We start from the raw sequence: 27,294 nt of genomic DNA, 5'->3' as shown, positions 1-27,294 counted from the left end.
CCCTGTGAGGGGTCACGGCATTCTGCCCTCTCTCCCCCTGCAGTGGGATCCTTGCATCCTGGGGGTAGGGTTTGCCCCTAATTACGCCTCACCCCATGGAGTCTGAACGATATCTTCTGCTTTTACTGGTGGGCAAGTGGTGCACAGAAGAGCTAATTGGCTTGCTCAGCTTTGCACAGGAAGTCAGTCTAGAGCTAAGATTAGAGCCTTGAACTCCTGTCCTCCAGCCCCCTTGCTGTAACCGAGAAGGGATACCCATACATTGCAAATGTAATGCAACTCGACTGATATTTTTAAAAGCTATAGTTAGGCGCTGCTCTTTGAATTCCAGTCTTTTAATGAGCAACTTCAGAGGAAGTCCGAGTAGACTTTTTAATGCATGGTGGGCGCTGAGATCAGTGGAACAACTCCCCTGGAATCAGGCCCTAAATGAAACAATATATTTGACACTGTCGTGCCACTCTATGACCTGTCACTACAGGGTGTTGGAGCGTGATATAGACTTCTGCCATCCCTCACTAAATAGTGCCATGGGCTGAAAGCAAGTGGTGCAGAATTCTCCAGGGTGTAGGCACAAAAGAAATCCTGACATATTTCATAAAATGTATATAGGGCTTCTGGTTTTGGGGGGATTTATTAATTTCATTGGGAGGGGGGTTATTTTGGCATTTTCTATATAAATGTCCCATAACCAGGTTTTTCAGGGCTTTCTCTTTATATATACTGTAATGAGTAATCTCTTTCTAATGTTCCCCACTGCACTTTAATGCAGTGTTTCAAACAGCTCTCTATTAAAGCACACTAGGGAACCTTTAGAGCGTGTCAGCAGGATCTACATGGACCAATTAATGTGCAGCACATTGGTGTGCTTTAGAAATCACACCCCCATAGAGAGCATTACTGGTCCATATACGTAAGCCATTAGGTACAAGAAGGCTGGATAGAAGTCAATATTTGGTGGTTTTTTTTTAATAATTTTGACAGATAATATTGATTATTTTTAAGCATTTTTTTCTATTTCGATCAATATCCATTTTCACAGTTGTGGGAAATTATGGGAGGAGGGTCAGACAATCATAATTTAATATCCGTCGATGTTGAGATTCCAAGAGTTAAAGCTCTGTAATCATTACCACACACGTTGTCAACATTGCATATGAAAATATACAAAGTAAATATCCTTAAATCAAACTCCAAGTTCTCAAGCGCAGTTTTCTTACTTTGCCTATTTGTACATTTTTATTCTTATTGAAGGAAATAACTGTTTTGTTGATTTGTGAGTGTGCAGCAAAATCGACGTTTACTGACATTTACTGAAAAAAAAAACCCTAATTCTTCCAATCCTAGATTCAAGTTACAATCTCTGGTGCTTTTTCTGGCATTTATTGAATAAACACCAACATCATATTTTTTTTGTATTGAGAGTGTTTTATTGATGTTTATGAGTTAAAACTGAAAACCAGAAGCCGAAACACGTGTTTTTATATGGTCACATCTGCCAGTTATTGGGCCTCTGTGAGATGATTCAATGTTTGTTTGATTTCAGAATCTCTACAATAGTTAAAGGTTGCTATTTAAATTCTCCTAACTACAGCTAGTTTACATTGTTCGGTCCAAAAATAATTTTTGATATGCAGGGCCTTTTTACTAAATGTTTTGAAAATGTCCAGTTTGTCAACAAAAAAAATGAAAACTCAAGATAAGTGTTTTAGTAAAAAAAAAAAAAAATGGAAAATGTCCATGAAAACTTTTGAAGACAGCACGGTAAGTTGATCTAAGTATGTCGACATCAGCTACGTTATTCACATGGCTGAAGTTGCGTAACTTAGATCGACCCCCACCCCAATGTAGATCAGGGGTCAGAAGGATTGTGGTAGTTTTCATGAGTCGTAAAAAGGGGCATTATCTGATTGCAAAATACTTTCCGCTTTCTATGGGAAGTCATTGTCTGTATACAGCTTGTTTAATGTGCTTCATCTTTTGGGCCAGATTGATTTGTACAAGGAGCCCCCTCGCCGCTTACATCTTGTGCAGCGACCAGGCTCAGTTAGCAGGAGTGAAAACAAAGCAACTAAACAACGTTGCTTGCAGCATATCCTGCCCCCATTTAAATGGTCATCACTCGATTGAAGTCATCAGAGCTATGACAGTTTACACCAACTGAGGATCACTGACTGTCGTCGGTAGGGTGACCAGACAGCAAATGTGAAAAATCGGGATGGGAGTGGGGGGTAATAGGAACCTATATAAGAAAAAGACCCAAAAATCGGGACTGTCCCTATAAATCGGGACATCTGGTCACCCTAGTCGTCGGACGCCTACGTCTGGTCCCTTTCAGTTGCGGTTGTCACAAGGTGACATTGGCCCTTTAAGATGGAAGAGGGGCTCCCAGTTGGGCTCAGGAGCGGGCACCTGAGTCTGAGAGCGAAGGAGACTGTATGAATCAGAGACTTGGAGAGTCAGAGGAGTCAGACGCAGGCAGGGTGGGTGAGAGCTCCCTGAGACTCAGAGAGAGAGACAGGAAGCAGCACGAAAATACTGGCAGGAGTTGCTTGGGTGAGAGCATTAGAAAGAGCTGAGTCCAAGGGCAGAATAGGAGCTGAAGAAAGACGTTGGAGAGGACTGGCCATATCTGGGAAACCCTGCTGAATTGCAGGAAGGTTTGTGCACAGGTGCCTGGGCAAAGGGGAGAAACCAGCTTGGTCCAGGGAGACTGAGCCCAGAAACAAGAGGGTTGTTGTGGGAGGCTGGCTGGCTCCTTCTGGGCAGTTGTAGGACGCCCTGGCAGGGAGGCCTGGAGGAGTGGAATGCTGCAGGAGGGCGAGTCCACTGGCCCAAGACCAGGGCTGCAGGAAGGCTGGTCGCTGTCATGGAGGGAGGTCTGAAGAGAGGGGCCTTGGATCCGGGCAAAAGGGTCTGGGAACAAAGTGCTGCTGTTCACTCTTGGATGGGTGATTTGGAGGCGAATGGGGAAAATCGTATGTTTATATGGGAATTGGAGAATGGTTTTACTACAAGGATTTTGGGGAATTACAGCCCTAGTGTATGTGAATAAATTTGTATTGGACACTGAGAAACTGTTCTTTTCATGGGTGGACAGAAAGGGAAACCGAGGCTTGGCACACCTGTCATGCCATGACCTGACACTGGAGGGGGTTTGAGGCAGGACCGCCCTGCCGCAGTGGTTGATGTGGATTTATGCTCCACAGGTGGGGGATTGTTTCCCTAGATCCACACATGGAGGGGACTTTCTGTGCATGGAGAGGGATCCAGTGATTTCCATGCGCTTGTTCTACTGTATTCATGCACATGGTTTTGGGGGGCAGCCCTAGGGTTGCACTGGGGGTGAATGTGCATCTTTCCGCTAGCACTGGACCCCAGGCTGTATTACCTGTTCTGCATCCCCCTGATATCACTCTGTGGAGCAGAACCCGTCTCCGTGGGATGTGCAGGTGGAAGAAACACTGGGAGCTCCATTGCCAGGGAACAGTTGAGAGCCACGGGGGGCTGAGGGACCAACAGGGAGGCACATTGCCTCTGCAAGGATGGCCCTTGGCCTGCTGAGGATCCCTGGGGGGCTCTGTCTGGGGCTGGCCTTGCTGGTGTTTTGGGGGGCGCTCAGGAATTTGGGGGAAACTCGGTGAGAATTCAGAACCTCGCAGCGTCGTTTTCTCCTTGGCCTCCCTCCTGCATGTGGTTCTTAGGTTTTAAATGGCACTGAAGTGGAGGAGGGCTGTAGAGGGCTCGTGTCAGCATTGTCAGCGATGGAAGCAGAGCTTGCAAATAAATATGCCATTGTCAGTCGACTGAAGCTGTGGAGGCAGCCGAGGATTTTCTGTCTTTCGCAGCACTTCAGAAACGCTGAAGCCCTGGGTGCCAGAATGGTGGGCGTTGATTTTTCAAGAGGTGTTTGGAGGCAGAAAATTCAGAATTTCTTCCTTGCCAGCTTAGAGGAGTTAGAATACAGGAATAGCAATGTTCACTAATGTGCCTTCATAGAAGCTGGTCCGTGCGTTTTTATAGAAATGGTACCCACAGCAGTGCTGCTTCAAGATCCACCTCCTCTTCCTCACCTCAATCTAAGCGATCCTTCCACTGGACCTGAGAATTGCATGCCTGCCTGCAGAGTTCAAGTAAAATCCTGCCTTTTTCTGAGCTGTGGTGGGAAGCAGAAGTCTGAACTCCCAGTGCAGGGCAGGAAGGCTTGGAGAGGGAATGTGCCCTCAGGAGTACCTTATGCAGTTCCATTACGGCCTCCCCCCCTCATGGCAGTTGCATATGCAGAGAAGTCTCGCCATGTCCTTACGAAAGTAGATAACCCTTGTCTTGCCACGCACCAGCTGGGATGTTAGCCTGTGTCCCAGCGTGTCACTTGCGTGCTAGGTTAGAATCTTGCCCTGCTGCATTACCGGAAATAGAGGAGGGTCTCTCCCCCTAGCTTCCCTGCGTAGTGCACCCATACAGCAGATGGCGGGGTTTGGCTTTTTTATGCACAACAGATTTTCAGGATGTTTTAGCAGCTCACTAGCTTTAACTCACTGTTTGAAGCGGTTGCTATATTTTCCTACGGTGCGGACTACAATAAACAGGAAGGGCAGTTTTACCAGAGGGTCCTTCTGGCATTGTCAAGCAGAGACTTCAATCGTGTCCAAAGTAAATTGCTAACTGGATTCTGCAGAAAATGAGGACAAACCCAGAACCGCACAGCTTTTTCATTGCCATAAATATATTTATTCTTGTGACATCTTTTGATTACCCTTCTGGAAACCAATTACACGTTCAGTGCCAATACACAAACAAGTTTTAGGTATTTATGACCTGACAAGGAGCATTTGTTTCCTTTCATTTGAATACCTAGCTATTGCCACATCAAATGTCTGCTAGCAGACGGAGATCCCATAATTGACTTGAATCCTATACAAGGAGCTAGAAGGGAACTGTGCAGTCAGAAAAGGTAGGCCAGCCTTAGCATGAGAGCAATAATATGTGTGTGTTAACAGCTCATTGTTTAAGGAGCTAAGAGGAAAAAATGTGGAGGATGAAAAGATCATAAAGAATTTGTCACAGAAAATTGCCAGTTAGGATTCATAAAGAAAAACATAACTTATAAAGATCCTTTACTATTATCGGTAATACCTGTACTTTTTAAAAGCGGATTTAGTGATAAAATGGAGAATACAGACTAGATTCTGACCACAAAACCCATCTATGCGTACGCTATGGGTGAAATCCCTGCCCCCTGGAATCCCAGGTGAAGTTCTGACCTGAATGGGAGTTTTGCCCTTGACTGCAGTGGGGTCAGGATTTCACCCTGAAATTCCATTATTGACCCAGGAGTTGATTGTATGATGCTTGACAACACACCATTTGGTATCCATCTTTTCATGCTTCCACAACCTGAAGAAGCTTGTCACTTCCACAGAGTTGGTCCAGAAAAATATATTATCTCACCTACCTTGTCTCTTTTTATATCCTGGGACCAGCACAGCTAGAACAACACTGCAGTGGAGTTAGGCAAATGCTGAGAGCTTTTAACCCCCCCCCCCAACCCTGTTCTCCCATAAAGCTTTCCTTTTGGGATGATGACATTAATTTTGTGTGCTGTATTGCAAAGTGACTAAAGGAAAGAGAAAAGGAAGGGAAGAGTACACGATGTAGCCCTGACTGAAAAAGAACCTTTTCTATTTCAGCCTTTCATGTTCATTGGTCATTTCAGGGAATTTAATACCTGGGACAGTTCGGATGTAACTGAAGTTGGAGCTTTCTACTGAAATCTGTAATCCTAAATGTGGCTGCCATATTCACTCTAGAGATGAGTGCGAGTCATAAAATCTGCATATATATTTAGTCCTGAATATATAGGGTCAGATTCTTAGCTGGTGTAAAGCAGCATAGCTCTGTTTACTTCAATACAGCTACACCAATTTATACAAGCTAAACATCTGGTCCAAAAACAATTATCTTGATAAGAATTTGCCTTATTAAGGCTCGCCAAACTCATTTTCCCTTAATCTTTTACACTCAATGGACAACGTTTTCCCACAATGGGTTATTTAACCTAAAAAGAAATCACATATTCATTTGCTTGTCAAGTTGTGTGGAAATAGAGAGCAGTTACGCCAGATTCATATCGTTGTTACTGACAAAAGAATCTAGTTCAGTATGTTCAGGCTGGGCCAGGGTATATTGATAAAACATTTGACACAGTAACTGTGCTATGCAGAATTTCCATTTAGCAGAAAATTCTCTGATTTCAAAATTTGGTTTTATTCTGAATCAGAACAAAATATCCAATTTAGAAATTTCCCGTAAAACAAAATTTTCCAAAAAAAATAAAAAATTGCTTCAGGTCAGTCAAAACATTTTGTTTTGATAAAATCAAAATATTTCATTTTAATTTTGACTCTTTCTATTTCATACTTTTAACGATTTAAAAGAAATGGAAACAGGTCGTTTTGATGCACAAAATCAAAACATCACAAAAAAGTCAAAATAGAACACTCTGATATCACAACCCTTTGTTTTGATTGTTTTTTTCTGAACAAAATTTTGTCAGCCAACATATTGCTGTGGAAAGTTTCAATGTCAAGGAATTGACATTTCTGATTCAGAAATTTTCATCTGGCTGTAATTATCAGGAAACAACATGATTTCATTATCATGTAATTTAATGCAGATTACGGTGGGGTTTACTCAACCAAATCCCCTGCTAACGCAAGTTGGCATAGCTCCACTTAAGACAAATCTGCCCAGAATTGTGCTAGGCACTTCACAGCAGTAGTCTGACGTGTTGCAAGGAGGAAGGATGAAATGTAGTTTATAGCAGTAAGATTACATGGTTTCTCAACAGGCTAGCACTCCACATGGTGGAGTAGAATTGTGGCTTTTTGGGGGAGTGGGGTGGGGTTATTTATAAAATAAGTACATACCTATGCTGATTCATTCCATGCAGACATCAAAACAGACATCTACATTTACTGTGTAATCTTGAGATAGGGGGGTTAAGTGTCATGCAGAATTTCACAAACTAAACTATGAGCCATTGATCTTATTGGGGAACTCTAGTTCACAAACGAATGGCACACTCCTTATTTCTATTTATGTATACTGTTTACATGTAAATCCCCACTATGAGAAACATAGTACTGGGTCTTAATATAAAATTTATTAACATGCATCAGTATGTAACCAAACGTGTAACTGCCCATCAACATGAGTAAAGGTTTCACAATCTGACCCATAATCATTAAATGCTGTTACATGATCATAATGTGTATATACATACATGTGAAGTTCCTCATATTGGTAAATAGGGTGTATATATAAAGAAATATCTGTACGGTGCCATCCACTTTTAAGCCAAACTCCCCAAAGAGATTGTCAAGGCTGATTCCCCACTCTTGCACTTCAAGTGCAGAAGGTGGGGGCCCACAAGGATTCTAAAAATTAATACTGGCCACTCCAGGCTGGTTTTAAACTCCCAAGGTTACAGCTTTTCTCTGACCTTGGATGGGTAGATGCTGCCACCACCCAAGTGCAAAAACCCCTTTGAGAACCCAGGAAGGCGCACTTGGGAATTCCTTCTTGTGGGGTACCCTCAAGCTCTCTCCCCCCCCCCCCCGCCCCAGGGAAGAGCTGAGAAAGAAAACAGAGGAAATCAGCTAATTACTACCAGCTAATTAAACAACATGTGCACAAACCTCTTAGGACACAAAAATCCAATCCTGTTCTTAAAAAAGTTAAATTTTATTAAAAACAAAAAGAAAGAAAATATATTTGGAACTTAGGCTTTTTGCTAAATTAAAAAAAAAATTACAAGGATTAAGCATCAAGATAGCTTCTTCAGGTCCAGTTTAAAGGTTACACGCAAAACAAAAGCACCTGGGGTTAGCACAGAGGAGTCCACGAGCCATAAAGAAATAAAAGAGATAAACCTAATTGCGTCTTCCTAGACATTTCCTGATCTACTTACCTATCTGGGGTTTCAAATGAGTAGTTTCTAGTTATCATTTGATGATTTTCATACCTGGCCCAAAGCTTTTTACAGCATAGTTCCAGCTCTGTCTCTGCTCTCCGGGAAAACAACACAGACAGACCAAGGGGAAGTTTTTCCCCCAATTCTAAAAAGTTCTAGCCTTCCCATTGGCCCTTTTGGTCATGTGCCCACTCCCTTCATTTTACCTATGCAGGGAGACTTTTTAACCCTTTACAGGTAAAGCAAGTAGAGAACAGCCACCAAGAGGGATTTATTGCTAACTGGCTGGCTGGGTGTCCCTAAAAGGGAACTACCCCCAACCTTTCATTTATCACAGAGATCAATGAGGAGTTTTGCCTTGTTAACTAGAGTTATGTTAATATGAAGTACCTAGCACAATGGGTGATGTGCTTCGCTCAATTTTGGGAGGTGGAAATTAACTAATAAAAGTAAGAGTGAACCAGATCCTGGGCAGATATAAATTGGTGTTGCTCTACTGCAGGGATCGGCAACCTTTGGCCCGTGGCCTGCCAGTGAAAGCCGCTGGCAGGCCTGGATGGTTTGTTTACTTTCAGCATCCGCAGGTTTGGCCAATCGCAGCTCCCACTAGCCGCAGTTCGCCGTTCCAGGCCAATGGGGGCTGCGGGAAGCGGCGTGGGCCAAGGGATGTGCTGGCCGCCGCTTCCTGCAGCCCCCATTGGCCTGGAACGGCGAACCATAGCCACTAGGAGCTGCGATCGGCCAAACCTGCGGATGCTGCAGGTAAACAAACCGTCCCAGCCCGCTAGCGGATTTCCCTGACGGGCTGCGTGCCAAAGGTTGCCAATCCCTGCTCTACTGAATTCAGATGAGACGGCTTGTGTGAGTAAATGCTCCCCAACACAGGAAGGGTTGCACAATGTGCTGTTTCTGTGAGAACGTGCTTACCCAGAAAAGTGAGGATGCACAATCTAGCCCTATATAGATGGGTCTCTGTCTCATTGGATAGTTGAAAACAAACGTAGCAGGATTAATATTCATTTCTTAGCGTTTTTGTGGTAGCTGAATTAAGAGACATTATTCTCTTGCAAGATTAATAGCTCACAGTAACAGTGGTTACAGGTGTCTACTCAGTGCAAGGCTGGACTTATAGTGTTTTTGCTCCTCAGTTGCCATGGGCTTCCATGGCTCATCTAGCACACGGTATGGTTCCAATCCTGTGCCCATTGATTTCTGTAGCAGCAGGCTTTAGACTGTCAATTTTGCAGCACTTGAACTGCACATTTTTCTGCCAAGTAGTGAAGAATGGAAGCATATTTTGGCTTCACAAAAAACCTGTCTAAAATATATACTAAAATATTAGGAAATTGCCCTCTCCCTCTTTAATGAGTCATTTGGAAGATGAAAGCAATTACTAAAGGTCACGAAGTTCTCAAGGGTTTGATATTCTTGAACCTAGGAACTTCTAAGAAATGTTATATTATGAATTCTGACTTATCCAGACCCTACTGAATGCAGGCTATGGTGACATTTATGTGGGTGTTCTTACCTCATTCTCTTGCCTTTAGATGGCAAATTACAATGGCATAAGGGCTTTTTTTCACAATTCAGGAGGCACACGTAAAATTGAATTGCATAAATGTACCCTAGCTGTATGCAGTGTTGCTGTAGCCATGTTGGGCCCAAGACATTAGAGAGACAAGGTGGGGGAGGTAATATCTTTACTGGACCAACTTCTGTTTCTTGTCTCTCTCACCAACAGAAGTTGGTCCAATAAAAGATATTGCCTCACCCACCTTGTCTTTATAAATGTACCGTTCAGTTCTAATATCTGTTAATAAACAAGGACTATGGGGCATATGTTCCCATGGCTCGTGTAGCTGCTTCCTACAAAACCTGCCTCAAAAGTCTGTGCGCTAGCCAAAAAAACCTCCTATGTGCTAGGTTGCCAGACCCAAAATATGGTAACGTGCATAAGGTTTCAGCAAGGATTCACAGATCCCACTCTTTAAAAGTAGGGATCTAATTACATCCCCTCTTCAGATGGCCTAGGTTTTGTAAACCTCTCAAAGTGTGCCTAGAACTTCACTGCCCTGTTCTTACAATCCCCTTCTTAGAGGGAGCCCCGACTCTAGGATACAAATGCTGGTAATGTTGACTTCATTGTTTTGTGAGGTGTTGGTTTGGTTGGCTCTTTGTTGTTCGTGCTTATTCTTGATGTGTATTATTTGAGTTGAAAGGCTCTTGTTATATATTTGTGTTAGGGGTGGTCTAGCCATTGATTCTCTTTTTAAAATAAAATACTTGGCCAATCCTACAATAACAAGCTTCTGACAATTGCCTGGTGTGTAGTTTTCCATCTTCTCTTGTAATCCCTTTTTCTTCTACTTCTTTCATTCTCTCTCAAGTTCTCGCTGTTACAACCATTTATTTCTAGCAGTTGTCAATCCTTTCAGTTTTCTAAATCCTTCTTCTTTGATTGCGTAAGCGGAATGTCTTTCCTCACGTCTGTAGGTTGCTTAGAGCTACATTGGCACAATGTTGCCCTCCCTCAGGATTTTATCTTGTGATATTTGGTGTTTTTTGGAAAGTCCCAGTGTTGGGAGACCTGTGATTACACAAGCACCTTGGTTTTCATTAAAAAAAAAATGTTTCTAGCCCTCATAACTGCAGGGAAAAATAGAAAACCACGAACCCTAAAGGCTCAAAAACCAGAATACAAATAGAACACCCGAAATGTTTCCATCTTCTGAAAGTCTTTTGATTTTTAAGCCCTTCTCATTACTTTTGAGCTCTTGGGGTTGGTAGTAATGCGATGTGGATACCCGAACTCATGTTGAATATTGCCTGATCCCACAAGCAGTCTCACTGAAGTTAGTGGGACTTCTTGTGGGGTGAAGGTATTACTCAGTGAGACAAAGGGGATCACCATGTGATCCTTAACATTTAGGTCTAGATACTAGGCTAGTGTCCATGGATCTATGCTGATTGACACTAGTTGAGGATAAAACCCTTAATTTCAAATAATCTGCATGCTTCATTGTGTATAGTATTTTTTTTACCCTGTTCAGTTCTGTTGATAGAGCAGAACTTCAAAGAAAGAGAAAGACTATCTTAGTTTCCATTTCACTCTCTAATCCCTGGTTCTCTTTTCAGTTTCTCGCTTACCGTATCTCCCTTTTGTTAAATGTCCTCTCTTCTCCATCTTTCTTTAATTACATCTACAGTCTAGCGCTCCTCTTCCCATTCTAAATCTTATTCCCATTATCAGTCTGATAAACATTAATGTGACTCTTCCATATTTCATTAGTTTTGTTCTTGCCCATATTTGAGTGTCTCTCAGACATTAAGTCAACAGAGAGACTCCACATTGTGTCCTTATTTTGCTGTATTCAAAGTCAAGCTTGCTACCAGCCCTGAACATGCAGCTATTTAATAGAGCGCTGCAATTAGCTTCGTTTGTTTCAGATGTTTTTCTTCCTGTCTCCTCCGTTGAGTCTGCCTTTAGTTTTGATACATCCCAAATGGGACTTCTATAGAACAGGCGTTAGAGTGGTTCCTAAGAACAGCTTGAAAAAATAAATAACTTGTATTTTTATCTTTCTTACATCAGAACTAGGGGGAAAAAGAACTTCTTTAATTAACAAAGACTAGTCTGGCTGTCTGCACTAAAAACATTATGCTGCATTTTGAGATGCATTTACAGTGGTATGCAAATATGGCATGAAATAAATTACAGAAGAAATAAAAACGTATATGAGGCGTTCTTGCACTGATCTGACATCTCTGGGGTCTGGAAGAAAATTCTGCTCAAGGATGGACAAAATGTGAAGAGAATGTAGAAATGTTACAGTAAGACCTAGGATCAGATCCTCAACTGATGTAAATCGGCATTGCTTTGTTGAAGTCAGTGAAGCTGTGCTGACTTACACCAGTTGAAGATCTGGCCCCATCCCAGCCTGGGGACCAGTCATGCTGGGTTCTGGAGAACGAAACACAATGCACACTGCAGTCTTTGTGCACTGTGGATGACGCTCATGCTTTGGTATCGGGCCCATTGCTAGATCCTACATGACAAGAAGGTGTCATGCAAGTGAGCTTCTGCAGCACCTTTGCACCAGGAGCGGGTGAGTACCACAGCCAATTCAAAACCCACCTGGATGATTTAGAAGAGGAGCTGCTCCACCTAGACCTAAGTAGATCCAGTAACTAGGAACCTTCACGTGAGGGGCACCAAGGAGCAGCATCCACTCTTCAGGCTTGTCAGCTGGGGTATTAGCCATGACAGCATCGTGCGCTGACGCAGAGGGGCTGTGCTTCACTGCTGTGGCCTGCCCTGGTGTTTGGGGGATGGTTCTGTTATCTTCAATACCCATTTCATTTCCATGTCCTAAGTCTCTTCATGCTTGGTGGGGGTTGGAATTGAACACATAAGCCCCTGTGATGCCCAAAGGCCTTTCTGCTCCCAGCAGAGGTGTATGCGTGAATCTGATCCAATCAATATTCACCTCAATTGTGATGGTGTGTCTGATGGAGCAAGGGACGGGAGGGTGCGGGAGCAGTGTGGGTCTGTCTGGGAGTGGATCTTCAGTCTGGAACTGAAGTGGTGCACAGTGGCTGTTTTGTTAAGAATCAGATACTCCTGAACACTGATTCGGAGGATGGTACAGGCAGCCAGCTGTGAAAAGGATAGGAACTGGTGCTGTCGGGTGAATATTTTTTCCACTGTACACAAGTGTATTTCTCTCACTCTCTTTTGACTGGCCCAAGATCTGGCCTACAAAAAATGAAAAAGAAACCAATTGACAGCTACTATAGTATAGGTCACAGAGAAAAACTGTATTTTCTCTTAGGAATTTGGTTTTGCTTTTCACGGTATAGTGGCTTTATACTGTACATAGATTTCAAATTCTCTGAGCATCAACTCAGTAATTATTTAAGATAAAAATTCTATTAAACTAGTGTTGCTCTGTGGATAGTGTGGTCTAATTCTTGCTTTAGCGTTGTTTATACCTGTAAATGAACAGATTTATGCTAATATGGACTGTTAGTCCTCATCAAGGTGTAAATGAGGCAGACAATAGTAAGAGGGACTTTAATATCTTTAAGCAACGTCCAGTCAAATCAGAGTTATTTGCCTGAATCTCACAGGATAGTTTGTGTTGCTACTTGGGAAATATGTGCTGCGTGCTTGCAAAGAGCATACAAGTGGAGATAAATGTCTCGTCAAGCACTGTTGTTCTTTCCACAGCAGCTATGTCCATATGTGATGGCCTTCGCTTGTGGAGAGCATTGCCTAGTGGTCAGGCTTAGGGCCTTCAAATTGCGGAGGGAAGGTTGGTAGGGGAGCGCGGGCTCTCCCATTCCACCAGACTCCAGCCCAGAGCCCTGTGAGGACTATCAAAGTTCTGGTAGCCAGGGTTGCCCTCCCTGGGCCACTTTCTACCATCCCACAGTTGCCCAAAGCTTGCTGTCTATGATTAGATGTGCAGGTGGTCAGCTCACCGCTTGGCACCTCCTTGTGGCCACGCATGGCGTGGTAGCTCCCTCTGTCTCGGGGCAGCAGCCGTCTCGTCTGGTGGCTTGGCCCTCAGCCAGGTCAGTTCCAACTAGGGTGACCAGACAGCAAGTGTGAAAAATCGGGACAGGGGGTGGAGGGTAATAGGAGCCTATATAAGAAAAATACCCCAAAATCGGGATGGTCCCTATAATATTGGGACATCTGGTCACCCTAGTTCCAACTCTCTCCCCTGCTGGGGTAGTCCGTAAAGAAAGCAAGAGGAATAAATAAACTGAGTCCATGTGTGGGAGGGAATGCCTCCCTCTGAGGGCGTCCCTGAAGCAGGTCCTCCCTTCCCTCAGGGAGGGACCTTTGGTAGGGAGAGATTCTGCCTTCCCTCAGCTCTTCTCTCAGGAGCTGAGAGGGGCACATCTGCTCTCTTTCCCGCTCTGTCCCCAACGGAGCTGTTCTGCATCATTTAACTTCTCCTCCAGTCTGTGCATGCCTTGCAGGTGTGGCGGGGCAGGGCTGGCTCAGCCCAGAGCAGCCCCTTAACCTCTTGTTGCCCAGTGTGGGGTTTGTATACATTAAGGTATTACATTCCTCCAAACCCCACAATGTGCAGTTACACCTATCCAGGAGCAGGTAGGGAAGAGGATATTGATTCTGAGTCACAATCTGCTGCCTGGTTTCCCCCTGCTCCAAGAGGGTGGGAGTTCTTTGTGCCAACCCTAGACCATCATCACTCCGCTCCCTGTTTTTCATTAGTTGTCCCCCATATTCATTTGGTTCCAGTAGTCCCTCCCGCTAGGCTTGGGGAGGGGCCTTTAGAAGTGGGCGGGCTTGCACCGACCCACCTCCCGGGTTTTCCAATAAGGCCAACCCTAGATTTGGTGATGGGTACACTTCCCAGCACAATGGTGTAGCAGCAATGCCCTGCTCATTGGGGGGGTGAGGGAGATAGCCAAGGTTCCATTCATTCTCCACACCTTGATCATATGGAGATATACTGATCTCACAGAGGTGGAAGGGACCCCAAAGGTCATCGAGTCCAGCCCCCTGCCTTCACTAGCAGGCCCAAGTACTGATTTTCCCCCAGATCCCTAAGTCCCCCCCCCCCAAGGATTAAACTCACAACCCTGGGTTTAGCAGGCCAATGTTCAAACCACTGAGCTATCCTTCTCTACCCACCCATACAGGATGGAGGAGTACTGGCCCTGCGGAGGGTGCATTTCATGCTGCACTGCTACCCATGGTATGGGTAGTCAGTGCAGGGTAATGGGGGAGATACCTTACACCTCTGCATGGGTGTGCAGGACTGGACACAATGAGGCCCTAGGAGAGTTAAAGTTTGGCTAGTATTAAGGTGGATAGAGCACCGGACTGGGACTCAGGAGACCTACGTTCTATTTCTGGCTCAACCACTGGCCTGCTTGATGAGCTGGGACAAATCATGTCACTCCTGTGTGCCTCAGTTTTTCCATCTGTAAAATGGGGATAATGATACTGAACTCCTCTTTGTAAAGTGCCTTGAGAGCTGATAAAAAGCTAGGTGGTATTATTAAATCTATGTTTAAAAAGTAAGATTAAACCTTTGAAAAATACAACACAATATTCTCTGTAATTGTTTCCCTATGTAGGAGAGGTCACGTAGCACGTCGTTTTTGTTCTCTTAAGTGCAATATGTAGAAGTCATCTGAAGTGTGAGATGGTGGTCGAAAGTACATGATTTTTACTGAGTAGTAAGGAAAATAGTCGCCATAAAATTGATGGTGCAAGTTATCACTGAGTGCACAGCATCCTTCTTATTCACACACACTTTCCCATCCACAATCATGTAGATTTTTCCACTGTGAAGTTAGGATGTTCTGTTTGGTGAAGTTCTCTTTTGCAGACGGTAGCCAGGAGCTAATTATTGCGAGACAGGGGATACATAAAAAACAATACATAGAGGTTTTGTTGAAAAATGTGAACCACAGTAGAGTGCTTGGCAACACAAGAAATAGGCTAAATAATTTTGGGTTGAAATGAGTCCCTGGAAAATCAATATATCAAACTGGTGGTGGAGATGGGGTGGCGGGGGGGAAAGGCCAAAGCAGATATGCAAGGAAACAATGGGACTATATGACAATGGTTCCAATACTGCAACGAGGAATTGTTACTCCTGACCGGTATGCGATGTGCAGGACAGAACCCGCACAGAGCTCACTAAAGGCTGAGGTCTAAAGTAGCATTACTAGGGAGCAAAAGTGCAGTTAGCAAAGTGTGCATTTTCAATGAATGGGTAACAATGTGTATTTCAACTTTTCCTTACAGGAGACAGAGCTGCTAGATCTCAGTTTCGTCAGAGATGCCAGATGTGGGAAACATGCCAGAGCTCCCAAGGTAGGAACTGCTGTTGTGTACATACCAGGTGTTGCATTGATAACTTAGATAAGACGGCTTTGGAAATGATATGCAGCAATTAGAAAAGTTGCCCAACACAATAAATATCATTTTGCTTTTTTCTTCATTTACACAGTCTGTGAGAAGATGCGTTGAGATGGTTGGGGCATTGAGTGTTGAGCCTGTGTGTACAATTCCAATGAATGTTTTATTTGCAGTGAATAAACAAAAAATTGGAAACTCATGCATTATTTCTAAAGAGCCAGTCAAAACGATGGAAGCTCTTAAGTTCCCTATTGGTTGAGTGTTTAGTTTAAGTTCTCCCTTGCATTTGGTACTGGATGTTTGCCTGCCTGTTGAAGCCAATTAGTCTTTTTCATGTGACTTCAGTGGTCATTGAATCAGTCCCTATGGATCCAGTTTGGTGGTTTTTTTGTACCTTCCTGTTGAATGTTGCTGGCAGAAATATGTTTTCTGTAGTGTTGGTTTTGGACAGATAATTCACATCTGAGTGGAAAATCCCTAGTGCACAGTTCGGGTAACTGGACTGTACCCTAGGGAAATCCACAGAGGTTGTAGAAGGAAAGAAAATCTCTCCAGGGCTCTGGAAATGAATCGCTGCTGCTTCACAGCTGCTGCTGAAGCTTCAGGGTTTCAGCAGCCTCTGGAGTTGTAATTCCTACCCTGGCCTCAGGGGAGGAAGTGGATGATTGATTTGCAGTTGATCCTCTCCTTCCACAGTCCTTCTGTGCTCCACCCAGCTGAGTTGCAGGATGCTTTCCCATCAACTGCTCAGGTTTTGTCAGAATACGTTTTAGCAGCATGAGTGGCAGGTTCTGGGTATTTGAACCTATCTGATGGTTATCTTCAAATGTATTTAAATCTGGTTTTCAGTGCTTTCCATATGGTGCCAGCAGCATTTGAAATGCTGAATTGTAATTGAAATGCTACAGAAGTACTTTATGACATCCACATTAATATCAAATTAGTTCACCATGATTAATGGTTTTATGATGAATAGTAATAAAAAATTAACGAGGGCTGGAACATTATTTTTAAACTGTTACCCACCTTTCTATAAGGCATTGAAGTTCTTCTAGCAAAAATGTTTTTAGCTAAGATTTATGTGCAGCCATTGATTTGGGGGCTTTTGTTTATTAGGTTACATAAGGGCTGTTTTTGTTATCGTATAGTGCCAGCTCGAGTGCAGTGGCATTAATTGAAGGGTACCAGAAAACCAGGACTTCCCTCCTGGTGTAATGTCTCGCACCTGTGTGAATCAGCCTGCCTTTCATCGCTGGTTGCGTGGGATCGCTGATTGCATGGCACAATAGATGCAGCACCTGCGTTGGGAGTTTGACAGGCCCCATGTTTACCTGCTGGAGCGAAATGCTCATTTTGGGATCAGTTGTGCCCATTATGCACTGGTCCATGTTTTGGGCACTAGGGGCAAAGAGATGTAAATCATGGGCGAGTGTATGTTTCAGGAGACACTGTGTGACAGATCCAAAGTAGCAGCTCATTCTTTGAGATCTTGACATCACTGGTTCAACCCCAGGAGCGTTGGCCCAGATGGCTGCCGTCCGAGAGATGTACTGACTCCCAAATCTACCAGATGTGCAGAAGCACTTCTCCACCGCTACCCTCCTTACCAGGTCACGGTGTGCTCTGCCCATGGACCCTCTACTTCCCTACCATTAAGTACTAGTGGGAATAATCCTTGCATTCAGATGAGGTCAAGGACTGTAATTGTGACCAGCCCCTGCATGGAACCTATTCAGAGGAGAAAGTTCCTTGCACTTAGCACCCATGTAAAGGCATAGCACCCATAATCTGCCCATCCTACATCATTCCTGAATGTATGATATGTAAGTATTATGGTCCAGATTCTCAGCTTCTGTAAATTGGCATAGATTCATTGAAGTTGACTTAGACCAGCTGAGGATCTGGCTGTATATGTAGTGCTTTAGGCACTCTCCATACCAGGGACATGTGGTAAGCCTATATGATCTGTGTCCTGGCTGTCTTAGAGACCATGTGATATTTAAGTCATGGCACAAGGTCCGACGGTTGGTATTGGAAAGAGGATGTGGATGGAAGAGTCATTAAATGGGTAGAAATAACGTTTCTTTCTTTAATTCCTCTAATTTCTGATGATTTTGGGTATTGCATTTGGTGACTGTGTCCTGCCAGTTTGAGTAAGCTCATTTAATTTTGTGTGTTCATAATTACAAATGCTTGTAGATTGGGCCTCTGTCTTACCAGGGCCTGATCCAAAACCCATTTAAGTCCGTAGGAGTCTTTACACCACCTTCAGTGATCTTTAGATCAGGCTCAAAGGCGGACAGAAATAAAGTGATCATCTGTATCCAGCACCAGCTTTTCAAAGGTCCTATTGATTTATTTATTTTTGTGTTTAAATAATAATACCAAAGATGCCTATACAAGGCACTAGGTACCCTAACACATCATTAGTATTGCAACAAAGTCCCCGCAGCATTCAAATCATTATTTGAAAAGAGGCACAGCCACCCACATATAAAAAAACCAACTTCCTTTGCACCCGTTCATTATTCCGGGATGCTCTTCCTCCACCCTCATCTGAACCCCTATCAAACAAAACGGGAGTGTTTCTTGGGTCACCTTTAATTACTGTGTCCTTGTACTGTATAAAGTTCATCTTTGGTAGTAAGTGCTGGCATCTTTAAGTACAGGAAGCAAAACTGCTCATTTCTAGGCCTATTTCAAACTCGTCTGTGTGTATGGTTTTCAACAATTGTCTTCCACCGGTCAAAAGAGCCATATTTTGTGAATTGTTTTGTATGTGTTTTGTAATCTCCAATGTGCCTTCTTAATTGATATAAAAAGGAATATTCTTTTCCTTTGGTCATTTTTAGCCGTAGGGGGAAAATATTCAACTCCTTTTCTCTTCTTTTATAGTGGGTAAGTAACATTGCTAGTCTTTCTGCCAACCTGTCTCACTCTGTCTCAAACGATCATCCTATGTTTTGCTCTGATAACAATCATTAAAGCTAAGCCATGGATTTATGTGCTGTGGAAGGCTGGTAGGGTGGGAGCAGCCTCTGCTCTGGAGAAAGGAAATATTACGAAGGTGGACGTTTTAATACCTGCCAGGACCATAATGTATGGTGCCTGTTACGCCTCTTGGGAAGGTGTAATCTGTAAAACCTTTTATACTCCCCGGTAGTTGTGATAAAAAGGACACTTTCCTGGACATGGTCCCCCAAGACATGTTCTTTCCATTCAGGTACCAATATGAACCTCATCATCATGGCATTTAAGCCTCCTCACAGCCTTTAATGTATTTTTCCTCCCATCATCCTTTGAGGCAGGGAAGTTCTACTCCCCTTTTACAGGTGTAGGCACAGGGCAGGTTAAATGCCTTTCTCAGCATCACCCAGGAAGTCAGTTGCAGAGCCAGGGATTGATCCTAGGTTCCCTGTGACCCAGTCTAATGCCCTGTCCATGACTAGACCCTCCTTCCTTTCGCTGCAGACAGCAGGATGGGCTCCCCATGTCTGCACTCCCGAGCACTGCAGCCCAGTTTTGTGGCTCTCCTCTGCTGGGGTGCCTGAGGAAAGAAGGGACCCTTTCACACCCACTGCTTCTCCCGAGCACCCACTCAAGCATTATTTGAACCTTCCTGTTTTCCTAGGCTCAGCATCAGCTGCTGAGTGTGAATATACCAACTTCTTGATCCATCTCATTCATTCTCCAGAAATCGACTGAGCATTTTGTTGTCTCGCACACGTGCAATGTGCTCTGCAAACGTAGTGGGTGAAATCCTGGCCCCACTCACGTCAATGGCAGATCTTTGGTTGGCATCAGTGGGGCCAGCATTTTATCCAGTATCCGGAACTACTGCTCACTGAGACTCCAACAGCGGTATTTGACCACTTGCTCAAGTAGGAGTGGTGCAGACGAGTCTCATCCCTGGAAAGCTCAGGGGAAGGACTGTGCTTCAGGAATAATCTCTCCTAGTGTGCAAGGGGACACTGTAGGTTGCACCATACTCCAGATGCACCTGGCCAACTATGACTTATGACTCTCTTGGTGCCAACTGGCAGAGGACACACAGGGTGCATAGAGTTTTACGGAGCTCCCCCTGGATCAGATCCCCTGGATCACTAAAAGGTGGCATGGAGGGTCTCTGCTGTCGTCATAATCATTGTGGAGTATATGCATAGATAATATTTACCAAGGTATGTATGTATACTGAAAATTATGTTCTTAAGGTAAGGCAGGTCACTGGATAGGTTCCTTCTAAGCTGGAGATGACCAACACTTCTCTCTCTGTCTGGTTATGCGTGTCCTGGGCATTGCATACTGAGCCTGATACCAGTTGAAAGATTGCCAACCCTACAAGAGAGGACATTGCCAGGAAGAAATAAACAGCTGGAGGGAATCCTGTTTACGAGTAAAAGCAATGGATTATGGGGGGTCTATCTGGGAGAGCAGATATAGGTCCACTCTGGGTCTTTCACCTGGACAAGCTGACAACACGTCTTGTCTCATGAGAAAGGGATCACACCCTGCCGGGCTGGAAAGCGCTGGTGAGCAATACTTTATTAGACATGAGAAAATCTTGTTAATTAAGCCTAGGCTGTAGAATGCGTGTTGCCATTTTAGGTTATATGTAACCATTAGTTTCCAATCTTCTACTTGCTATCACTCGCGTCTCTCTACATCGTTAAATACATTTTTGCTTGTGTTCACTATGAACTGAACTCAGTGCTGTGTGTGCAGCGGAGTGGGGATTGGAGGCCCGTGTGGTAAGTTGAGCTGTCCCGTTCATTTGGGAGCAGCGAATCTGTGAATGTCCCATGGAACAGGGATGGGACACTTGGAGGGCTCGGTGGGTGGGCTGTGCCTATCACTGACCCATAGAGAGAGCGAGGCCTGTGCAGGCCTAGAGGGGAGGGGTTGTGTTGCTCGTGGCTGGTGAAGTTGGGGAGAGCACCCCCTGCAGGCACAGACAAGGCTTCCTCAAACAAAGAGGCAGGTGGTAGCGAGGTGCTCTCACAGCTGTGGGTACCCCCAGGAAGTGTCACACCCACCCCTCCCCATTCTTTTTTGCCCCCTTTTTCGGATGATGTGTGTCCACAGGACCCTGTCATGTTTTAGCCCTAAACATGGGCCTGATCCTGTGCCTCCAGCTCAGGCCAGATTTCCACTGATCTCAGCTGGCAAGGAAACAGAAAGATTTGTTTTCATTGAATTTCCCTGTTCATTGTCTTCACTAGCGGCGTATGCTGAATGTTCCACATAGGTGAAAGAGGGCTCAGCCAGTCTCTACATGTAAAGAAACTGGGTGAAACTTAGGGGAGGTAAACATGGAAGTGAGGCCCATTGTTTGTACTGTTATTTACAATTCAACAACACCTAGAAGCCCCAGCCGAGATCTTTGGCCATTGTGATGGTCACTGTACATTCACATAGTCAGAGCTCCTGCCTCCTATAATAAATAGAGAAGACAGACAAAGAGTCAGAGGAAGGGAGTGATATCCCCATTTTACAGATGGGGGAACTGAGGCAAAGTTAGATCAAGGACCAGATTTTTAAAGGTATTTAGGTACCTAGAGATGCAGGTGGACCTTTAGTGGGATTTTGAATGGGAGTTAGGCACCTAGGCACTTTTGAAAATCCCATTAGTGGAGCCTCAATATCTTTAAAAATCTGGCCCCAACCGACTTGTGGTAGAGGGTTTTAACCACAAGCCAATCATTCCTATCCCCCAATTTTTAAAGGATTTATTCTTTTCTCTTCAACCTCAAAACACCAGACTCAGAAATTATGGCAATATTTCCCACCTAATTGTGGTGTTTGTGCAAAGTCTTATGCTTTAGTTAGAGGGTGCTGGTAACCAAGGACAAATATTAAGCGCCACCAGCATTGCAGTGAATTTGCAAATGAGAAGATAAATGGAACTAATGTTCTACAAAAACCCAAAAGAGACCTTTATAATTGTGAATTAGGAGAAGTGTCTTGATTCCAAATATAATGGGAGAGATACACGGCCGAGGGAATAATAATATGATGATGATAACCTCTGATTTTTAATAAGTTATTAGAATCATTTAAGAAGGAAGCAAAAGTAATTTGGGGAGCAGGAGATTAATAAGCGATTCATCTTTAAACCAGAAGGAATAATTGTTGATGTAGATTCATTTCTGAAACATGAAATGCTCGGGGCCTCATCCCATAGTCCTTACTCAGTCAAAACTCCCGTTGACGTCAGCCAGATTAGAACTCCAGCAAGGGCAGGCTCCAAGCTATTTATGTTTCAGAAATGCTGAAGCGGATTTGTAAATCAATAGTTATGCCTTTGAATTCCTTATTCATTTCCTCTTGCCATCCCATCTACCTGGTAGCAACCTCTGCAGTTTTATTTCAGTGTGAGGGCTGGGAAAGGCCTGTTTTTGTTCTTTTACTTGGAATGTTCCATGTACGTGACTATAGAAGAAAATTAAATATCTACATGCAGTGAAGAGAAAAATTGGTTCTTGTGCAATAAAACAGACATTGCTGTGAACATTCATATGCTCTGATGTGAGGTGTAGATGTGTCAATAATCTATAAATTCTTAAATGTAGGAACATTAATAATATCATAAGATACTAAATATCAGTTGAACGATTAACTGTTGAAGAATTTGCATCTGCAGTATGCTGATCGGACTGTAAAATACAAACTATTTTTTACCATTTTGAAATTCTTGAGACAATAACAGTTTCTATGGAAACTGAAATCTTCATGTAACTATATAAGGGTTTCAGTAGCAAACAGAAATATTAGGACGAGTTGGCGGGGCTCAGGAAGAATCCCTTTGGCAAATGTTCACCTTTTAAAACTTTTGATGCATTTGATTATTGCTTTTTCCCTCACACCAGCGTTGATCGTTCAACAGGAAATAAAATATTTTACAATGACAGATGGTAGAGAAACTTGAGAAAATTAAATAATAAATAAATAAAGGGACTGTTCTGAAATCCTAAAATAAATAAACAGGGCAACCCCCAGTACTTCAAATTTTCAGCCCTGCAAACGTATTTACAGTTAACATGGTAAAAATCCGCTAAATGCAGTCGTTAATATTTTGAAATGTCAGGTGGGGTTGTGTTCGCAACTCTTGTGGTCTTGCAATATTTGGCATTTTTCTCAAAGCCCCAGCTTCTGGAGTCAGGTGACCTGGGGAAAATCTCTAGCTCTCAATTTAAAAAAACAGGAAGTTTCTAGCACTCGTGCCTGTGGAGAAAACCTTGAACATGTGAACCCTAAAAGCTCAAAAACCAGAGAGGCAAATAAAAAGGATCCGAAGTTTATTGTTTTTTAAAGTCTCATGACTTTTGGGCAGGGTCGCTCATGAATTTGAAATGCTTGGGGGTTTTACTGCACTCCATTTTCTACTCTGTTGCACCGTTTTTTGTCATTGACAAGTGTAATGGAGTGGAGAATCAGGCCAGATGTGTATTGAGATTTCTTTAGCAGTCTCTCTCTCTCTCTCTCTTTGTTTTTAACCCTGTCTTCTGAATTTACGAACTGGGATTTTAGAGCACTGTTTCAGACTCATTCAGAGCATGCATAAATAAATAACACATGGTTGTTCTAACTTATGGATAAGGTCCTAACTTCTGATACAGATGATCAAATAGGAATTACAAGAAACCATCGGGATAGTAAATATAGTTGAGGCATTTGACTTCTGTGTGAACCCTGTCCTGAAGCAGGATTTGACCACTATTTTATGTTTGCAAACATGGTCTGGTGCTTTGTGGAGTGTATACTTTGGGGGAAGTTTCTATAGTCTCACGTTGAATGGGGTCTGATTTAAGGGAGTGAGTGTGATACCAATGAAATATGAAAGTTCGTCTTGTTTTGGGATGTTTCTTTCTCTCTCTTTCTAACTCTCTGATGTTCATTTGATTCTAGGGTTACCATATTTCAGCAAGCAAAAAAGAGGACGGGAGGAGCCCCGCCCTAGCCCCGCCCCTCCCCCTCCCACTTCCCGCCCCCCCAGAACCCCCAACCCTCCCCCCGTTCCTTGTCCCCTGACTGCCCCCTCCTGGGACCCCTGCCCCTAACTGCCCCCCAGGACTCCACTCCCTATCTAAGCCTCCCTGCCTCTTGTCCCCTGACTGCCCCAACCCTTATCCACACCCCCACCCCCAGACAGACCCCTGGGACTCCCACGCCCCATCCAACCACTCCCCACCCCCTGACAGCCCCCCCCCAGAACTCCCAACCCATCTAAACCCCTCTGCTCCCTGTCCCCTGACTGCTCCGATCCCTCTCCCCACTCCTGCCCCCTGACAGCCCCCCCCAGAACTCCCAACCCATCTAAACCCCTCTGCTCCCTGTCCCCTGACTGCTTCGATCTCTCTCCGCACTCCTGCCCCCTGACAGCCCCCCCCAGAACTCCCAACCCATCTAAACCCCTCTGCTCCCTGTCCCCTGACTGCTCCGATCCCTCTCCCCACTCCTGCCCCCTGACAGCTCCCCCCCAGAACTCTCAGCCCCCCACCCCCCCGCTCCTTGTCCCCTGACTGCCCCCTCCTGGGACCCCTGCTCCTAACTGCCCTCCAGAACCCCACCCCCTACCTAAGATTCCCTGTTCCTTGTCCCCTAACTGCCCCCTCCTAAGACCCCCCCCCCAACTGCCCCCAGAACCCTACCCCCTACCTGTACCCTGACTGCCCAAAACTTTCTCCACTCCCCCCAAAAAGCCCCCCCCCCCCGTTTCTTGACTGCCACCTCCAGAACCTTCCTGCCCCCTGGCCCCCTTACCCTGCTGCTCAGAACAGGGTGTTGGGCTCTGTGCGAGCCGGACACGTGGCTGAGCTCCCCAGCACAACAAAACCGGGTCCCTGGCCCTGCACAACAAAACCCGGTCCCTGGTCCGGACCGGACTGCAGGGGAGAGCTGCCCTTGTATCAGCACAAAGTGCTCTCGCTCCCGTTTTGCTACACTGCATGGCAGAAACCGCTCCCAGTTGCAAAAGGGGAGGGCTGCACTTTGTGCTGAGACACTTGCTCAGAATGCAGGGCGGATCCGGCTCCTCTACAGCTGCTCCGGAGTCCAGCCCGGGACTTCCCTGCAGCCCTCCCAGCCGCTCGGTCAGCTCTGCCTGTGGGGGAAATCCCGGACATTGTGAGTGCTTTACAAATTCCCCCCGGACGCTATTTTTAGTACAAAAAGGAGGACATGTCCGGGTAAATCCGGACGAATGGTAACCCTATTTGATTCCCAAAAGAGCCAGGAAGGAAATGTCTGCACTGGAACTGGAAGGTATAATTTCCAGCTCCACGAGACATCCCTGCGCTAAGTCTGATCAAGCTAACGGGCTAAAAATAATATCGCTGTGGTGGTGAGAGTGGCAGGACGGGGCCAGTCACTTAAGTATGGCAAGCTGCCAAGCATGTTACTCTGGTGGCCTGCCTGTTCCACCGCTGCATCTACAGTGCTCTTTCTAATGTGCTAGCTTGATCAGAGATAGCATGGGTATGTCTACCTGGGCTGGAAGTTACACCTGTCCAGCTCCACAGTAGACATACCCAGATTCCTGATGCCTAGGAATCAGTCATGTTGCTTGAACCACCAATTGACCCAAAAAGATAGGGGATAATTGTCCTTGTTAAATTCTCAACGAGCCCTACCTGGCCTCTGAAGAAAGTAGATTCCCGGGCCAATCAGGACCAGAGAGGGCTGGATAAAATCAGCTCCGCTGGCTTCAGGAGAGCTACCATTCAAATGTTGGAAGCTACTGGCCTCCTGCGTCCAGGTGCTGGCAGTTAAGCTGCGGGGGCTGGAGCTGAAACCTTGGAGGACAGTAGGCTGGAAAACCACCAGAAGGGGCAACTGTGATGATCTAATCTGACCTCCTGCCATAGAACTTCCCCAGAATAACTCCTAGAGCACATCATGGGTAGTCTGCGTTGTGCTTGGATTGGGATGTTTTTGAAATGTTTTGGCATGTGTCCTCTCCCAGCTCAGAGAAGGACAAATAAAACTTGTATTCTACCCTCTAGGGAGAGAGGGAAAGCACCTGTGACTTATTTTGTGTGGAGGCCACACCCACCACTCAAGGTGGCCCTGTGACAATAGTCAAGTTATATTTTTATCATTTGAACAAAAGAGGCTTTTGTGGTCTTTATCACATTTGAAAGCCGGAGTGGTTCTTTTCTTTGTGATCAAGGCTGAAGTAGGGCAATTATGCTGTGTTTAATAGCCTCCCTGATAAGACAGCATGAGGGAAATGGCACATAGCCTTTTTTTTCTATGCTATAAATCCCCTAGAAAAGTTAGCTCCCTACTAGAATTTTATTGGAAGGTAGATCAGGCCCTAGTTTTGCAGCCCAGCAAGATTTCTGCTGCCTGTTTCAAATGTTGGCATCGCTGCTATTTATATCCCTTGATAAATTCATGCCATTTTTCCCTTCAATAACCTTGGCGTTAAGTTAGAAACTCTTATGTAAATTACACCTTAGTAGGGCTCTATTTCTGCCAACAATAAATAAAAGGAGATTGTGCACATTTCCCACCTTCTCTTCACCCAAGTTCATTTGAATTCACTCTACTTAAATACAACAGTTGCATCGTTAAAAAAAAACAAACCTGTTTGTTCTTTTCTTGCATAGCATTTCAGTTTCACGTTACATTTAACTTTCATTATTGTTATTTTCCCCCCTCTGGTAGTTGGCATAGCTGTAAAAGGAGAGTTGTCTTCAAAAAGCAAAATAAAGATGTCAAGAAGTCTTTCCTCTGCTGCAGAAAGTCGGATACACACCATGCTGTGTGTGTTTTTCGGAGGGAGATGTTGATTTAAACAAAAGCAAGTGTGATTTTTGCTATGGGTTGGAATTGTCTGGTACACTTTACACCTGAATGGAATTTTTACCTTGTGAGTTCCCAGTCACATGACACTGGAGTTTAAATAATTGGAGTGCAGCAAAGAAAGTGATAGAGGAAGTTTGCCTTTAGAGCATGTTCCCTGGAGAAGAACACATTCCTTGCTTGTGAATTCTTTGCAAGGTGTGGAGGAGAGGTCTTTGTGGACAGAGTACTTGAGATAGGTTTAGGAAGGTGCAATCAACTGATAGTGAACTAGAGGGAGGGCTGAAAAGGAAATACTGGATTTAGGCCATGTCTACATGAGCACATATGTCAGTAAAAATTTTGTCGCTCAGGGGTGTGGAAAAAACGCCCCCCTGAGTGACATAAGCTTTGCCAGCATAAGCATTGTGTGTACAGCGCTGTTGGCGGAAGACGCTCTCCTGCTTACCTAGCTACCGCCACTTGTTGAGCTGGTTTTAATATGTTGACTAACGTGGCTACGCGAACGTTCTGCTGTAAGCTTGTAAGTGTAGACATGGCCTAAGTCTGCCCAGGGATGAGTCTGTGTTGGGGAGTTCACCTTGCTTACCTCAGCTCTCCGCAC

General features: G+C 44.6%; 1 protein-coding gene across 2 annotated transcripts in view; it reads left to right on the top strand.

Annotated features, from left to right (window-relative positions):
* Positions 1 to 27,294, top strand: part of PLCB1 (phospholipase C beta 1) — a 623,222-nt gene that overhangs the window by 152,815 nt on the left and 443,113 nt on the right. For both annotated transcript variants that reach the window (XM_065589796.1, XM_065589798.1), the window contains exon 3: positions 15,771 to 15,839. In XM_065589796.1, coding sequence (XP_065445868.1) covers positions 15,771 to 15,839 — 69 coding nt within the window. The remainder of the gene's footprint in view (positions 1 to 15,770; positions 15,840 to 27,294) is intronic.

This window comes from Chrysemys picta, chromosome 3 (genome assembly GCF_011386835.1).
Source record: "Chrysemys picta bellii isolate R12L10 chromosome 3, ASM1138683v2, whole genome shotgun sequence".
In the NCBI taxonomy this organism is placed as follows: Eukaryota; Metazoa; Chordata; order Testudines; family Emydidae; genus Chrysemys; species Chrysemys picta.
Note: the sequence above shows the minus strand (reverse complement) of the source record. Positions and strands in the feature narration are given on the sequence as shown.